The sequence below is a fragment of the Neoarius graeffei genome, chromosome 18 (assembly GCF_027579695.1).
Source record: "Neoarius graeffei isolate fNeoGra1 chromosome 18, fNeoGra1.pri, whole genome shotgun sequence".
Classification (NCBI taxonomy): domain Eukaryota; kingdom Metazoa; phylum Chordata; class Actinopteri; order Siluriformes; family Ariidae; genus Neoarius; species Neoarius graeffei.
Genome location: NC_083586.1, coordinates 37,783,357 through 37,801,280, shown reverse-complemented (window position 1 = coordinate 37,801,280; position 17,924 = coordinate 37,783,357). Strand labels below are relative to the sequence as shown.

The 17,924-nt window shown below is 42.5% G+C and overlaps 1 protein-coding gene across 2 annotated transcripts in view; it reads right to left on the bottom strand.

Annotated features, from left to right (window-relative positions):
- Positions 1–17,924, bottom strand: part of LOC132866168 (radixin) — a 117,805-nt gene that overhangs the window by 47,136 nt on the left and 52,745 nt on the right. For both annotated transcript variants that reach the window (XM_060898771.1, XM_060898770.1), the window contains one exon: positions 2,920–3,003. In XM_060898771.1, coding sequence (XP_060754754.1) covers positions 2,920–3,003 — 84 coding nt within the window. The remainder of the gene's footprint in view (positions 1–2,919; positions 3,004–17,924) is intronic.

Below are 17,924 nucleotides of genomic sequence, written 5' to 3'. Positions count from 1 at the left end.
AGTGGCCAGTGAGTGTATATATTTGCATACTGTATGTAAACACAGGATCCTATGTTTTCTCTTTGCCTTTTTTTTTTTTTAAACAACCAGCTTACACTTGCCATCTGGTACATCCTCATCTTGTTCCACATTCAAACAATTGGCCAGCTGTGCAATCATTATATTGCATTGTTCATCATCATTAAGAAATGACAGCTGTTTAATATGAGGATCGACAACAGCTTGGATATAAATATTGTGCTGATTCATATTTAATGAATATCCGTTCCAATGTGCCACCGTTTATTTTCTACAGGAGTGTTACAGTTTTGCTATAAAGCTGAGTGTTTGGTGAAGCACAGCCATGACCGCTTTAGCAGACGCTGCAACGTCGACTGTATAAAACTCGCCTGAATCTGGAACATTTCCTGAAGGACCATGAACGTTGCGAACTAGGACTTGTTTGATCGCTGCACTGTTACACAAGCGAAAAGTGCAAGTCTGTGCATTCTAGTCAGAACTCTGATTGCACAATTTTTCATTCCAATCTTTATGAGCACATTTTCAGGCTTAAACATCAGCCAACTTTTTTTTTGGTTTATTTAATTAAACAGGGACATTTTTAGCTGCATTGTTTTATAATTTAATTTTTCAAATTTATATTGGCAATTACTATTAAAAAAAAAAGACATTAACTTGAAGATAATTACTATAAACGCTAGAATCTTTTGTAAGCAAGGCAGAAGCAGCAGATAGCAAAAACTACAATGTGCTGAGAATTATACAGGAGGGGGGGAGAGAAGAAAGTGCATATCACAGTAGCCTGGGCCCGCCCATCCTAAGTGTGACGCAACACGAGGGCCTGTTGCGAGCTTAGTCTGGCAAGGCAAGCTATCTACAGCTCTTCCAAGCTCCTGAAAAATTGGGAGCCAATCAACTTGGAGCATCTCCAACGGCCCTGGGTAGAGGCGTGTTCAAGGCACTGACGTAGTAGAACTGCGACCGGAAGCCATAGATTGTTTACAGAATCTATGCCGGAAGCGCTTCATTCACTAGAAACATTACGAACATGGAGCAAGTTCTCATTGAAAACGGAGCAAAGAGCAGCCCTGGAGGTATTTATTGAAAGGAAGGACGTTTTCGCCTTGCTCCCGACTGGCTTCGGTAAGAGTTTAATCTACCAGTTAGCCCCGTCGCGTCGCATACATCAGAGGAAAGAGTGATGTGATTGGTTTAAGCTTCGTCACAGCCTTTTCTGGCTTCGACCAGTAGCAAACTGAGGCATTTCAGGGAGGCGGGTCAACCACGGGCTCTGGGAAACGGTTGGGCTTAATATCTTAGCCAGACCAAATGCTCGCAGAGCTTTGAAGTCGCGTTAGCCAGACTAATATCACAGGTAAATTCAGGAGCAAGATCAATGTAATTCTCCTATTTTATATTAAACTTTGGTCAAATATCTGCCACATTTTGCACAATTTTTTTTACCTTGCGCAATACCAGAAAAACTCAGTTGAAATCGAGCCATTTGAGGTGAATTGGTCTGCCTCTGAAAAAACTTGGCATTTGGATTTCCCGGCAAACACTGATTTTCGTGACGTCGCGTGCGGGACGCCTCCCTCTGAATCCTACGTCAGCGCTGGTTTGTTTATGAGAAAACGACCTGGTGGTTTTCTGCAAATTTCTTCAACGTTATCACGTAATTATTAAAATGGTTAATAGATGTATCGCAGGAGGGTGTAGCAACACCAATCTTGATGGGATTAGTACTCATCGTTTCTCAAAAGACCGGACAATGAGAGAGAAATGGGAGCGCTTGGTCTACACAGGCTGTGCACTGAAACCGTGCAAGGTCTCTCAGCCTGCTGGCGCTTCCGCAGGTAACAGCACGAATCTGGCTCCAGACTCCCTTAGGATTTTTCCAGATGTGTTTTTTTTTTTTTCCTGCTGTAGACAGATGGCCTTGTGCAAAATTACCCTTCTGGATTTGTGTGTAAAGGATGTACTTTCGTATTTAAAAAAAAAAAAAAATTGGTCCAGAATATGCACTTTAAAGCGATTTACATCATCTCCGCTGCCCATAATTTGCTGCAAATCCAATTATTTCACCACAAAATTGTCTTCAATTCAGGTCTAGAATGACCAGAAGCGATGCCATATTTGTTGATCAATTCTTACAGTCTGATTGGCTGAGCTGGACCACGTGACCCCGCCATAGCGTATGTAGTTATGTTACAGAGCCAGGCAGCGTACTACAGAGGATAACTGAGAAAACCAAGCGCACACATCTGGAGGGAAATTTCATACAGATTTTTCAAGTATTTTACAGGGAAATGGTTAGCAATTTAATTTATTACCCAAGTGCGCACCAGAAGGCATGTAAATTTCAAAATTTTCTGCGGAGCATGCCCCCAGACCCCCGTAGCATTAGTGCGCCATGGTGGCTTTGCCGCCACACATTCCAGAGCTGGTGAACACATTTTTTTTTTTAGCCAGTTACTTCAGATTTTCTGGAGAACCCTGATCATATCTGAGAAATAATATTTAAATTTTATTCTCACATGCAAATAAGATGGCACTCACTCAAATTCTTGACAGCAAATATTTAGTTATAATATATTTAGAATGCTTGAACATGACCATGCATAAGACATGTACAGTGAAATGTACACCTATTTCAGCAGACTTGAAGCCTTTTAGCAGAATGTTGTGCAAAACATTTCCACGATTCAAATGAAGCAGTTTTGAATGTTCCAGAGTGCTCGTCAAGTTGGTTCATTTAGAAAATTAAAATGAGATCCTGTTTCTCAGGAATGCAAATACTCTCATGAAAAGCTGTAGATATTACTGAATTTAGTTGAACTAAACACTAGTTGAACAATGCATACTGTGGTGATTTTAGCCAAACCAGACCCACAGTATTCATGCAAGTTCTGCACCTACCTGGTCAAAGAGTTGTTTGCCTGTGGTGTTGGGCTGGATGGCAAACTCCAGCTCCGCATCCATCGTAGTCACCCGTACATTGATCTGAAAAACAAAAACGAAGCAGCTTTATTAAACAGCAGGCAGATATGATCACTGATGCTCTTAAATCATTGTGCTTGAAGATTACCGACAGCATTGCCGAAGCCCTTTTGCATGTTGGATCCTCAACCAACCCAAAAATGCTAAAACAGCAAGCATGTAGAGTTAGGGCCTCTGCGTGCTCTTGCGACAAGGCTTTCGCAGATAGCTTTTCGCAGACAGTTGTAATTTATCGTTGAGCGGGGAGTAATAGGCGTGCGCGATGTTATTCACCGCCACAACACAAGGAGGCGCGAAGTCGCGAAATCACTAGGAGTAGTTGGTGGGTGTGGTTAGTGGAGTGTTTATCCTCCGGTTACTTATAATGACTAGAACTGGAGTCGTACAGATGTACGTACTTCCTCACTTCCTCGATCAACCGCTCTTCGTGCTGCTCCATCTTCGCTTGTGTTTTTAAAAATGTCGGTCGTGAAAACAAACCAAACCGGGAAAGCAGGGAAGCGGAAGTGCGTGTACAGCAGATGTAGAGTGGACCAATCAGAGCCCTCTCGTCTGCGACGCTGTCTGCGAGGCTTCTGCGGTGGTCACAATTTTTGGGAGGTGCGCGCAGAGAGTCTGCGAAGGTGGGGGGGGCTACGCAGACGCTGTCTGCGATACCGTCTGCGAGGACTGCGTTGTCAGCATAAATTGGCCTTTACAGCTATGAAACTTTTCTAACTTCTGCCTGTCCACCAAATAATTCTGGAGGATTCCTTCATCTTTTTCTCCAAAGTGACAAAGGTCCTTCTTCTAATGACTGAATACACATTTGGCCAAGAACAACCAAACTGTGCACAAAGTTCAGCTGAATGAGCAGAACAATTACTTTTTTTTTTTTTATCCATTACGCCTACGTGCTTGTTATTCCAGTGAACAGGACCACCATCATGAGCAACAGGCCATGAAAGTACAACAGAACTATCCACTTCAGCAAAGACATCTTTATCTGAGACTTGAGCTGTGTTTGTCATCAATGATGGTGCAAAAAGGCCATGATGCTGCTGTGATGTAGAGGGATTATGAAAGACTGCCAATGAATAGTGGTTAGCACGGTCGCCTCACAGCAAGAAGGTTCGGGGTTCGAACCCAGCGGCCGGCGAGGGCCTTTCTGTGTGGAGTTTGCATGTTCTCCCCGTGTCTGTGTGGGTTTCCTCCGGGTGCTCCGGTTTCCCCCACAATCCAAAGATGTGCAGTTAGGTTAACATGGGGCAGCCTTGGGCTGAGATGCCCTTGAGCAAGGTACCTGACCCCTGACTGCTCCCCGGGCGCTCTGGTGTGGCTGCCCACTGCTCCGAGTGTGTGTGTGTGCGTGTGTGTGCGCGCGCGCGTGTGTGTGTTCACTGCTTCAGATGGCTTAAATGCAGAGGATGAATTTCACTGTGCTTGAAGTGTGCATGTGACAAATAAAGGTTTCTTCTTCTTCTTGAACACTGAAAATGGAGTCTGGCCTCACTTACAGCTGGCTGGGAACAATAAGGGGCAACTGAGCAAGCATGTAGACATATAGGCTAGTCTACCGTGTACCATTAAGGATGCTTTCACATATACAGCATTTAGACTGGGAATTGAACCCTGTGGTTCTTCCTCCACTCTGCATGATTCATTTAGGGGCTTAAAACATCCGATATGGACCAAAACAGGCAGCCTGGTTCCAAGCGAACACTACCTCTAATGCACGGACACTGAATTGCAGGAAGTAAATCAAATATGCCATTATATTATGGGTTGTGGATGCAGAATAAAAAGCTACTAAACCTGTTGTGATACACAGAATGGATTAAACTAGACGACATTTATATCATTAGAATCTATTTAAAGAAAGGTGTACCTGATCTGACCAGAGAGAGATCATATCACGATACTTAAAACCATTTCTATGCTACACAGTACGCATCATGATGTGTGTGAAAGAAATAGTTATTCCATGAAATCAAGTCATACATGAGCTGATGGCTGATGAGGCGCAGAGCACCAAGTTGGCTCTAAGCCATGTACATCGAGATTTTGTGGAATAACTTAAATCCACATTCACTGGATTTTGAGAAACTGAGCATTTTTATTTTTGGCTAAATCAGTAAACAACAAGAGTGCTCGGAGGGCACAATATCCCCTGCTGGCAACTACGCCATAACTCTGGTAAAATGTGACTGAATTGAACAAGATTGTAATTTGCATATTAACATATAAAGAATCCGATCAAGTTTCGTGAAATTCCTCCAAAAATTGAGAGACGAGTCGGTTTCAGAAGGCGAGTACCCTTCCCGGGACAGACGGACGGACGGACATCACCACGACATGGTCCCCGTTCGGGCCTTTCGGCCAGCAGGGGATAAAAACCATGAGACAAGTTGATTTCAGAAGCAAGCATACCTTGATGAAATTGCCAAAAATCTTGTTAATAATCAAGGGCACAACTCTGGTAAAATTTGCCCAAATTAAACAAAATTTCAATATGTGTATAACTGTCATATAACAAACCCTTTTGCCAAGTTTAGTGAAATTCCTCCACAAATTGTAAGATGAGTTGATTTCAGAAGGCGAGCACCCCTTCATGAAATTGTGAAAAGTACAAAGTTGTTAATCAAGGGCCACAACTCTGGCAAAATGCGACAGAATTGAACAAAACAATATGCGTATTACCAACATATAACAAAGCCTCTTGCCAAGTTTCATGAAATTCTTCCAACAATTGAGAGAGGAGTTGATTTCAGAAGGAACACACACTCATGAAACTCATCTCATCTCATTATCTGTAGCCGCTTTATCCTGTTCTACAGGGTCGCAGGCAAGCTGGAGCCTATCCCAGCTGACTACGGGCGAGAGGCGGGGTACACCCTGGACAAGTCGCCAGGTCATCACAGGGCTGACACATAGACACAGACAACCATTCACACTCACATTCACACCTACGGTCAATTTAGAGTCACCAGTTAACCTAACCTGCATGTCTTTGGACTGTGGGGGAAACCGGAGCACCCGGAGGAAACCCACGCGGACACGGGGAGAACATGCAAACTCCGCACAGAAAGGCCCTTGCCGGCCACGGGGATCGAACCCAGACCTTCTTGCTGTGAGGCAACAGTGCTAACCACTACACCACCGTGCCACCCCACTCATGAAACTGTCAAAGTCTAATTTTATCATCAAGGGCTGCAACTCCGGTAAAACGTGACTGAATTGAACGAAATTGCAATATGCGTATTACCAACATATAACAAAGAATCCTGCCAAGTTTCGTGAAATTCCTCCAAAAATTGAGAGGGGGGTTGATTTCAGAAGGTGAGCACCCTTTCCTGGGATGGACGGACAGATGGAAACCACCATGACATAATCCCCCTTCGAGCCTTTTGACCAGTGGGGGATTAAAAACTTTATACAAAACGTCCGACAAAATCATTTTCGCTTAGAATGTAAAAAAAAAAAAAAAAAAAACGTTGAAATGAGAGTAGTAATTTGTGAAAAATGCTATAATAATTCTTGAAAACTTTTTTTTAAATATACGTTCTTACCATCAGATACTTTTATTCCATATTCTGTTGCTTTTTTTTGGAGTAGAGTTTTTATTTCGTCCTCTGTTGGTTCAGCAACACGCTCCGCCATTTTGTTTCTCCCCACTCACGGTATACGAGCTGATATCCTAGTAGTAGAGTAGCCAATCAGCGCTCGCGATTGCTCATATACAGTGAACGCGTTTAGAATTAAAAACATTAGTGAAGGTTAATGTTCACCTCAAATCAAGAGCACAAAAAGTAATAATTTGCGGATATAGTCACAAAGAGAATCTTTACCTTCCTCACTAACACCTAAATCCTCAGCTGTCCAGCTATGCATTACGTTTTCTGGTATTATACTGTAATACCAATGCCATTTATTTATTTATTTATTTATTTATTGGCTTGCTAAAAATTTGACAGCATGACTTAAAACAGAAAAGGAAAAAAATAAGACTTACAAATTCTAATAATTAAAAATATACATAAATTTCACTTTGTCATGGAGCTGGGCGATATGGCCTAAAAAAAAAAAAATCTTCAATTTTCATTGACTTTTCTCCCTATTAAAATTGCCGTCCACCGCACCCCATTCTTATCATAAGGCACACAGTTCGAAAACGTGTCCGGGACGGTTGCTTGCTTTACTTTGGATGGTGTGCTAGTGCTGCGGCTGTTTTCATCCCGCTGGGAGCAGCACTTCTCCCACTCCGCTGCATGCTTCTGTTTAAGGTGTTGGAATAAATTCATCGTGCTGCTTCCTTTGGAAGCAACAGTTTTCAAAACTTACAACGAGGACTTGTTTGGTCTGCATCCGACGCCGCAAAACCGAACTAATTCCAGGATCACGGAGGAAGTTACTCCTTTTTTGGGCACAAGTTGCGACTTTCCCCCCCAATCACTGCCATGTTTGTGTGCGTCTATGGCAAGCGCGTGGGAGGAGGGCTATAGTGTCCGTGCCCGATCCGTCCCTGCTGCCCGATCCCTTCTGCACATGCGCAGAGGGTAGCGTCGGTGGCGGAAGTTAAAACTGAGAGAAAACCGATTTTCATAAAAACACATCGTCCTTAACTGTAAATTCGAATTAATCGATAAAATCAATTTATCACCCAGCTCTACTTTGTCAAGCGATCGCAAGTTTGATCATGAGAATGCCACAACTATCCACAATCAGGAGTGTGGAGAGTAAATCTGACTACACTCACTAGATGGGACAGACAGCATTACTCTCTCCCCAAATCCATTTTCCTAACAGTGTGTGTAAACTTTTGCCAAGCTCCGTTTATGATGAAATGGATAGCAAGGAGGAGAGATGTGCCCATTTCACTTTGTAAATATATGTTTGACAAACAGGCAGCACGGTGGTGTAGTGGTTAGCGCTGTCGCCTCACAGCAAGAGGGTCCGGGTTCGAGCCCCGTGGCCGGCGAGGGCCTTTCTGTGCGGAGTTTGCATGTTCTCCCCATGTCCGAGTGGGTTTCCTCCGGGTGCTCCGGTTTCCCCCACAGTCCAAAGACATGCAGGTTAGGTTAACTGGTGACTCTAAATTGACCGTAGGTGTGAATGTGAGTGTGAATGGTTGTCTGTGTCTATGTGTCAGCCCTGTGATGACCTGGCGACTTGTCCAGGGTGTACCCCGCCTTTCGCCCGTAGTCAGCTGGGATAGGCTCCAGCTTGCCTGCGACCCTGTAGAACAGGATAAAGCAGCTAGAGATAATGAGATGAGATTTTAAGCCTATATTATTTCAAATGAATGAATCCTTAAATGAGAAGAAAACTTTAGTTCCTTCAACTGAGCGGATCTTTTCAATGCTGTTTAACACTTGGGTTTGGAGCAAATAAATAATCAAATGCACATTTCTCAGTACAGCATGCAATCAGAAGCATGCCTGCGACCCTGTAGAACAGGATAAAGTGGCTAGAGATAATGAGATGAGATGTTTGACAAACAAAAACAAACACCCCACACACAAGCATTTGTGATTTGGAGATCAGTATTCAAAAGAATCCTGAAATTCAGCTTTGGCTGTAAACACGATTTTCACTTCAGTGCAACTCCACTGCATGACCGCCTGCTTATCTGGCAATTATTTGCGGCCCTGGTTTTCATTTTCCGACAAGCAATTTTCACAATAAAGCTGAGCCAGATGCTCAGTCTGTCACATTCTGCAAAACATGTTGCCTGACCACAAAATTGCAAACAGAAAATAAAAGCAGATTTAAAAAAAAAAAAAAAAAAAACCTTTTTTTTTGGTGCGTGAACAAAAGCTGCAAGACGACCATCAAAATCATCTCAAAGTGCTTCTTCAGTGGCCTCATTTTATCAGTCCTGGACATGGACAAGACTTTCACGTGTATGGGGGGGGGGGGGGCACACGACTGAACTGGATCATTTATTTTTGTGATGGCGCAGCGGGGGAGCGGCTCTGTGTGCCATCTGCACAGAGACGTCTGGTTTTCTCTTCCATTTGTGCTGGATGTCAAGAACAGTGTGTCGGTGTGAGTGTGTTGCACGTGTCATGCTTGTGCATGAAAAAGAAGGAAAAAGAAAAAAAAAAAAAAAACCCACTTCAGGGTCACAATGGGTGTCTGAGAGAAAAACCCCACGCATATTTTTTCCTGCTCTCTCAGCACTCTGAAAGACCGAGTGTGTTCGACTTCTCCGTGAAGACAGCACTGCTTTCCAGGCCTGCTCTTCTGCCGAGACGTAGCGGATGACGGCGCTCTGTGATTGGCCGTTACTGGCCCTTGTGACCTGTGAGGTGGGACGGCCTAAGAGGGCGCATTTTATTCCTGTGTGCGTCTCATACGTCACTGCCTGGTGCTGAATGACAGGCTGTACGCATGTGCATGGGGTCACTACCTCAAACGATCACTCTCCCTCTCACACGTACACATACTCTCCATACACGCACACGAAAGGTGATCCAGGGAGCCGTCCTGTTGGGATCGAGTTACCTCGGTCTCTCGTATCTGTGTGCCAGGCCGTCCTTTCTCCTCTCGGTTTTACTCACTGCCTCATGAAAGCTCCAGTTGAGCGAGCGCGCGCACACACACACACACACACACACACACACGTCTTGCTGCTTCTCCGTCACACTCCAGAAACTCTGTAGCGCTCTCTACTCACTAAAAGAAATGTCTTCTTTGCCAGAAGAGTGGCATTAACTACTTCCAACACATCCTTCACTAATAAAAAGTGCACTTCCATTTATTCCTTCATTACTATTCTTTTACTCCTAAATACCTAGAACGTGCATAGAGCTCCTTTTTCCTGTATTCAGCGCACACGCGAAATTAAAAACACTTTTTGAGCTTTGTATTCTCCAATATTGTAGCCATATTACGGTGAACTGAGGAATCAGAAATGTGTGATCTTGACACCATGTTCTTCTAGACCTTCACATTCTTCTACCATATGCAAGTAGATAAAAATGCAGCTCCACTGTGAAAACAAGACAGCTGACCTTCAAACTTCCTCCAGTGTAGGAGGCGAAATGTGAATAATGCTCACACCATGAGCACATGCATCACTAATACAGAATAGAGCTGCAGGATTCTTGACGGGGGGGGGGACCCACCTCAAACTTTTTTTTATTTGAAAAAAAATGTGTTTAGAAATTGAACACTTTCTTACGTGTATGAGGTCTATAAAAGAGCTCTACCTCAAAAGCTGTACATGTATTACTACACCATTTATAGCGCATACCCGTTTCCGTTTCAGAGTACGTCATGCGCATTCTGGCTGCCGCTTCTGACCGGATCTTTTTATTTATTTATTTTGTGTGCGCGTGTGTGTGTGTGTAGTTTGATGTTCATGTTTTTGTTTGAGTGTTTTGTCCGCCGGTTGTGGTGTAGCTCCAGACCCAGTTTTGGGCGTCGGTTCCCTCCAGGCCTTGGTTCGCCGTGGGTGATGCCTGTGCTCCTAGCTATGGACTGCAGTGAGCTCGTTGCTCATTTTAACATCCTAGTTGTCCAGCGCTCTGTGCAGCAGTGCTTGGCACAATGTTGCTCGGTGGTGTCGCGGCGGCTGTGCACTACCAGCGCTCTGCGTGGCGGTGCGTCTGTGTTCGCTTTGTGCATCCATGGTGTGGTGCTCCAAGCAGCGTCGTGGTAGCTATGTGGGCCTTGTTTTCGTGCGCTTTTTGGTGGGACTGTGGCTGCTAGGGGTGGGTATTGGCAAAGAAGTCACGATTCAATTCGAATCACATGCTACGATGCGATACTATCACGATGCATCACGATTCTTGAATTATTGCGATGCATTGCGATATATTCAACATACTTCAGTGAAAATGTAAAAAAAAAAACCAAATAGAGCATAATTACCAGTGGCTGTGTACGATCTGGATAGTGTCTCCAATTGATGCATAACTCAGAGTAACTCAGTTCATAACTGAATTTATTGAAACGACTTTGGAGGTAGTTGCCATTAAAACAAATATTACTGTTTCCATACTTAACAAGTGGACACACTAATGACAAAAAGTGCATAGGATTTATAAAACTAAAAATAATAAAAGAAAACTAATAGCAGCAGTTTTCAATTTCTTTGCAGCACCTGCAGTATGGGAGGACAAGGCAATAATAAATATCAAAATATATATACTATATTACTCAGTACATTAAATTATCATTATATTATTTGTTACATTACATTATATTTAAATGCCTTATGCATTTATAGTTTGTGGAGCATCCTCAAATTAGGAAACAATACACTCACTTAGCATATTTCTTTTAGCATGTTGTAGTACCGCAGCAGTTATGTCAGACTCGGTGAGTGTGCAGATGTCCTTCTCAGATTTAGGTATTTCTGCAGACAGGAGTGCAGCGTGGATGGCAGGCTGTTGCTCTAAAAAGCGCTCAAGCATGTCATGCGCGCTGTTCCAGCGAGATTTGTAAACCGAGTCGCAGTCGCATATGACGTCTATGCAGAATGTCTAGGTCGCAGTAGCCTGCCGCCGGAAATGCCACTGGCATGAAGGCAGCGGGCATCAAAAACTCCACGGCGACATCTACAGGACTGGAAGTTGTATTCTACTTGTTTTTGGCTGATGTTCGCCAACCATTCATACAATTTTATTTATTCATTTTTTAAAATTAATAATCGATATTTGGCGTCAAGAATCGATGCAGTATATCGTGAAAGTTAGTATCGCGATGCATTGTCATGACGATTATTTTGCACACCCCTAGTGGCTGTTACACCATTGGAATGACATTCTGACCTCTATTTGTTGGACTTCCCCCCATAATTGTAAAGCGACCTTGGGTTTTGAGAAAGGCGCTATATAAATTGAACTCACTACGTATGCTTGCAAGGGAGTGAGATCAATAGAAACCGTACACCGTGAAAATCACAAGGCAAATCAGCAGCTACCATTTCATAACGGTGACAGACCTGCGAGTGATTAGACACGCTCACACTGGCACAGTTTAGCCAAGCTGAACTCTGTGAACAGGGCGCACACACTGCTGAATAGAGCTGAATAATTGACCGCAGGAAGGAAAGAAGTGCTCTCGGCCATAAACACACACAAACAATAGGCGTGTCATTCAGAGCACACATTTCAGCTGGAGTTGCATAAGGAAGGAAGTCAAGAGTGTCAGCAAGAGGGCTGCGCTTAAAAATAACCACAAAGGATGATCAAACATACCGATTTCCTTCATTATAAATGGTATAGAAGTACAAAACTACTACGGAAATCATTTTTAGAGACAATATTTCACCATTACAACTGAATGAACACCATTTTTCAGTTTCCACACATAGGAAAATTGTTTATCGCTCTGACATTGATGTGAATCTTAGAAATAAGATGCATCACTTCCTTACACGGTCATTGCTTTATTGTGCAAGATGATGCGTCTCGGTTTTTTATGCACAATAGAGAGAGACTTATTTCCAAAATAAGGGCCCGTTTACACGAGGACGCTGTCGGGTAAAAATGACTAAATATTTTATCGGAAGTGCCTTTCGTCTACACGGGGACGGCGTTTCCGAGGCTGAAAAACGGAAAAAATTGAAAGCGCCTTCCAGAGTGGATAAGTTAAAAACAGCCCCCGTTGCATATCCGTCTAAACTACCCAATACGCCAAACTCTGCTCGGATCTGCTCACGTCGGGTACGCGTTTACGTCATACATATGTCATATACTGTACATGCCAGCCCGGGAAGTAAGAAAGTAAGTAAAAAAGTAAGAGCATGTCTGATTACATTGATCCAACGGACCTTCAAGCTGCTCTGGCAGCTTTAATAAACGTCCAGGAGTCCTTCAAACATCTATACCGAATCTGCACATATACCGTTAATGAACAGAGGCGGGTATAGTATGCGCTTACTTTCTTACTTACCATAGCCAGAGTAGTCAAAGTTTTCGCGGCGCAGATGTGCAGATCAGACAAGACGGAAGACGTTGCGCATGCGTGCAGACATAGCGGAGGTTTTTCACAGCACCACCTAGCTGCCTGGCATGCACATCCAATTGAATTCCACACTTTTATGCGTCACCGTATAGACGCAGATTTCCTCCTTGAAAACGGTCGTGTAGACGCGGAAAAAAGTGAGAACGAAAACGGACTTTTGCGTTTTTGTTTCAGACCGTCCCCGTGTAAAGTGGGCCTAAGTTTGTGAGCAAATGTACTGCTGTCATAATGGTTACAAAACATCTGGGGGGGAGAGGGTTTACTATATCTTTAAAAAAAAAAATCTTTTACAAAAATTTCTAGCAGATTTACAAGTTTCTGTAACGCTGATTTTCATTGTACTCATGTGTGTCTGTTCAAGGCACAACTGATTAACATTTGGTTCCACCCAAAAAGAATTCCATAAAAAAGGTATAGCTCACAGAGCTGAAAATGACAAAACTGACAACTAAATGGTAAAAAAAACTGCCTCATAAATATTCCAAAAATGCAGCTCAGCCACTGACGAGCGTCGGCTACCAGAGAGAGAGAGCGAGAGACACACACACACACACCCCAACCGTTCATTAGTACACAAAAATCACATCTCGTAATGCTATGGCAAATCTAATTTCAACTTTTCAACTGTTTACTTTCATGTTATTAACATGAAGTGATTGAGCTGCTCTACTTATAAAGTAATACTTCACAAACTCTAAAGCTCTCATAGGACATGAAATGTATTCCTGAAATAGCTAGATTTTCATGAATACCACACTCGTAAATGTTCTTGCAAAGATTTTAGAAATAAGTTTAAAAACATACAAAGATGAAGTCCATTCATTTATAAATCACAAAAAAGATAAATTATACGAAAATGTACAACAGTTAGCCTTGCTAATTAGCCGTTTTTATCTCTATAAAGCACACTGAATGGCCTGAGTCTGATAACGTGCTATATAATATACATAAATATATATATTTATAAAATATAAACAAACATGCTATATACATTAATTGACAAGTTTATGTCTTGTTTGCCATCAAAGAACTTTGGCAAATCACCCTGAAACCAAGGGGACCAATCATCGATACGCGTATAAAAATGGAACAATATCAGGAGACTAAGTACTTTTCTTGACTTTGACATTAGTATTTACACATCATGATACATCTGGGTCAATCCATGTAAAATCACCAGAAGCTTTGCCACTGACCATCTCAGATTTGCTTCATACTTTCTAGAAATATTGTCAGTGTGCCCAATAACTAGTGTACAAAATTTCAGGCTTGTACCTTCATTAGTTTCTGAGATATAGGGGCTTAAAAAAAGGGGTGTGGCCCCAATTTCACTGTTTAAAACGCATGCTACAGAAAACGGACCTAACTTCCATAAGTCATTACATTTAAACTATTCATGCAAGATACATGAAATTTTCAAGGATTGTTCTTCAATGCCAGACGCCTTTAAATACTATAATAGAAAGTTCACAGTTCAATATTTGTCAAGTTATGGCTTGCTGAAAATCATTAAAAAATGTCTATCGTGCTTTGGAGCAACTTTGACTACCCCCCCATATCTTCACATTAAACAGGGATCCCAGCAGTAATTGAAAAAAATAGAGGAATGTAAGAAACTATCACCGGGCGGCACGGTGGTGTAGGCTAGTGGTTAGCGCCGTCACCTCACAGCAAGAAGGTCCGGGTTCGAGCCCCGTGGCCGGCGAGGGCCTTTCTGTGCGGAGTTTGCATGTTCTCCCCGTGTCCGCGTGGGTTTCCTCCGGGTGCTCCGGTTTCCCCCACAGTCCAAAGACATGCAGGTTAGGGTAACTGGTGACTCTAAATTGACCGTAGGTGTGAATGTGAGTGTGAATGGTTGTCTGTGTCTATGTGTCAGCCCTGTGATGACCTGGCGACTTGTCCAGGGTGTACCCCGCCTTTCGCCCGTAGTCAGCTGGGATAGGCTCCAGCTTGCCTGCGACCCTGTAGAACAGGATAAAGCGGCTACAGATAATGAGATGAGAAACTATCAGCGGGGTCAAGGGGGCTGCCTGAAGCTGTTGAGATTTTAACATTTAAAGATGCTATAGAACACATTTTTTACATAGATTTAACATAGAAAAGCAACAGAATTTAACCATAATGTATATCTATTTGATGCCATATTTTGTAATCAATGACATAAGTGGCAAAAAATATATATATAAAAATTAGACGAAAATGTAGCTTTGAAGAATATACTTGCCTAAATATTCCACTGATTTTGTTATAACAATAGTATCCATAGTTCATCTCATTTGTTTATTTTTTTTGTTTCAAGTTAATGTCAAAACTAGTCTAATATAAGCCACATTCATTTTTCAAAAATCATGAATATGAGCAGAAATCAATGATTCAGTAATATTAGATATATACATATGTACAGCAAATACTGGAGATATTTGATTTAAACCTCTCTTTTTGAAAGGTTTCACTGCAAAGGAATTTAATGCTCTTTTCTGGGGTGCATTCTGTCTTTCCTCCAGTTTTCTCTGCTTTTGTTTCTCTGATCTTTCCTTCTGCTTTTCTGATGTTCCTGCAGTGCTCTGAATTAAGTTCAACGCATTAGAAACAAAAGCACGAACGGAGTTAAAACATGTTTTCTAGCAAATGGGCGCAGCCATATTGTTTTCTTGTTCTATCGCGTACAGTCTCGCGGTCAGTGTTGCCAGATACTCCTGGCGTTTTCCAGCCCAAAATATGTTCAAAACCCGCCAAAATGCACTTGAAACCCCCCAACTGGGCGGAGAACCGCGCAATCTGGCAACACTGCTCGCGGTATTTACATCAATTTAACTTCCGAGTGTTCCCGAATGTCAACGAGAACAAACGAAGCCGACGAAAACATCGCTAAACAAGCAAACCAAATCAGAACGTATTCTGCTGGTCATTTTACTAGAAAATAGCGGAATTCCGCTAAATAGCGGACGTCTGGGATCCCTGATTAAAGCACACCAGAGCTTTCAAATTTTCTTATTCATTACTCATGTTATAGTACTCTTTAGGCAACTAGGTATGTGTTCGAAAGAAATCAAACACTGATTTATTAGGCTTTAAAAATTAAAAAAAAAAAAAATTATATACCACCTATAATTCAAATGCATATTGCAAATGTATGACAAGGTCCACCATAAAAACAATTATACCACTGGAAAGAGCTTGTTTTGATTAGCAAATGCACAAAATATGAAGTTGGTACCCTAAACCAAACTATAAAATATTAAGGTATCAAGTACAGCACGATAGAAGACCTTTATGATTTTCAGCAAGCCATAACTTGGCAAATATTGAACTGTGAACTTTTCTATTATAGTATTTAAAGGCGTCTGGCGTTGAACAATCCTTGAAAATTTCATGCATCTTGCATGAATGGTTTAAAAGTAATGACTTATGGAAGTTAGGTCCGTTTTCTGTAGCACGCGTTTCAACAGTGAAATTGGGGCCACGCCCCTTTTTTTAAGCCCCTATACTGTATCTCAGAAACTAATGAAGGTACAAGCCTGACATTTCGTACACTAGTTATTGGGCACACTGACAATATTTCCAGAAAAGTATGAAGCAAATCTGAGATGGTCAGTGGCAAATGTTTTTCTAAATCTGGTGATTTGGGGCAGAATTACCCATCTGTGTACCTGAAAAAATTTATTTAAATTAAATTTAAAAAAACACCCCACACACACACTCATTTTTCGCAATAGACAGACAAGTTGACCAAGACAGTCTGCAATAACCTCCAGCTACCACACCCTTTGCACAGAGCAGCTGACCTTCCTGACACATGTGCACACACACAAGGCGGAGCAGTGATGAGGGAAGAGCTTAATTGTCATTTCCGGGCCACTAGCTCCGAACTGCAGTCCCTTTGTGTCACGAGTCGAACAGGCATCCAGCAAATCAGCCGTGAAATGGCTGGCCTTTTGTGTGGTCGCGAGTGTGTGCACATAGCCTTGTGTGTCTCGAGCCAAAACATACTCCGAGCCAAACACCTTCCAGCCAAAGCAAACAAACAGCAAACGAATGCTGTGCTTGAGCTGATCCCCCAATTCAGATGACATAATCGCAGCGCGCAGGCTTAGCTCCGACAAAATTCTCTCAATCACTACGCCGTCACAACAGGTAAAAAAAAACTGTTCTGACCGTCCTAGAAATCAATTTACGTCATCTCACACCATCAGCTGTTCATCCTTTATCAATAATAATCTACTCCATTTCACTTATTGGAACACTCGGATCTATACATCAAGCCAAACTAGAAGACTCCGGTGCACAACATTAACACTTAAACATTCACCAAGTCTGTTGCATTATGTTTCCATACACATCACAGCCTTTACTGGCAGCCATGTTTGCGTGTGGGTGTGTGTATTATTTAAGGAGTGGTGCGAGTGTACATATCCAGAGCACTTCCTCTCCTCTCCTGCCGTTTCTCTCCTCACTTTGCCGTCCCCTTTTAATTAAATGTGCTGCCGCCTTGTTTGTAAGCCGTTTACATGAGATGTGCCAAGGTGACGTGTTGGATGGGGAGGTGTACCGATTAACCCCTCTTAGAGAATTAGCGGCAGCAAAAAATAAACCCTGCTTATGAGTGACTGACTAACATTCAAAACACACTGCAGATAACAACAGGAGATAAAAACCCGAGAAACCACAGTACAAGAGTGAAATACGCATACGCCTTTCTGCTTCTGAATTGACAAGATCATGGCCAGCTTGACATTACAAATCAAAACGGTGGTGAAACAGGCAGCATGGCGGTGCAGTGATTAGCACAGTCGCCTCACACTGAAAAGGACTTCTGGGTCAGAGGCCATTGCGCTTGGAGTTTGCATGTTCTCCTCATACCTGCGTAGTTTTCCTCAAAAGTACTGTCCATATCCAAAGACATGCGGATTAGCAACTTTTTACCCACAGGCATGTATATGACCCGCCACCAGATGAGGATTTGGATC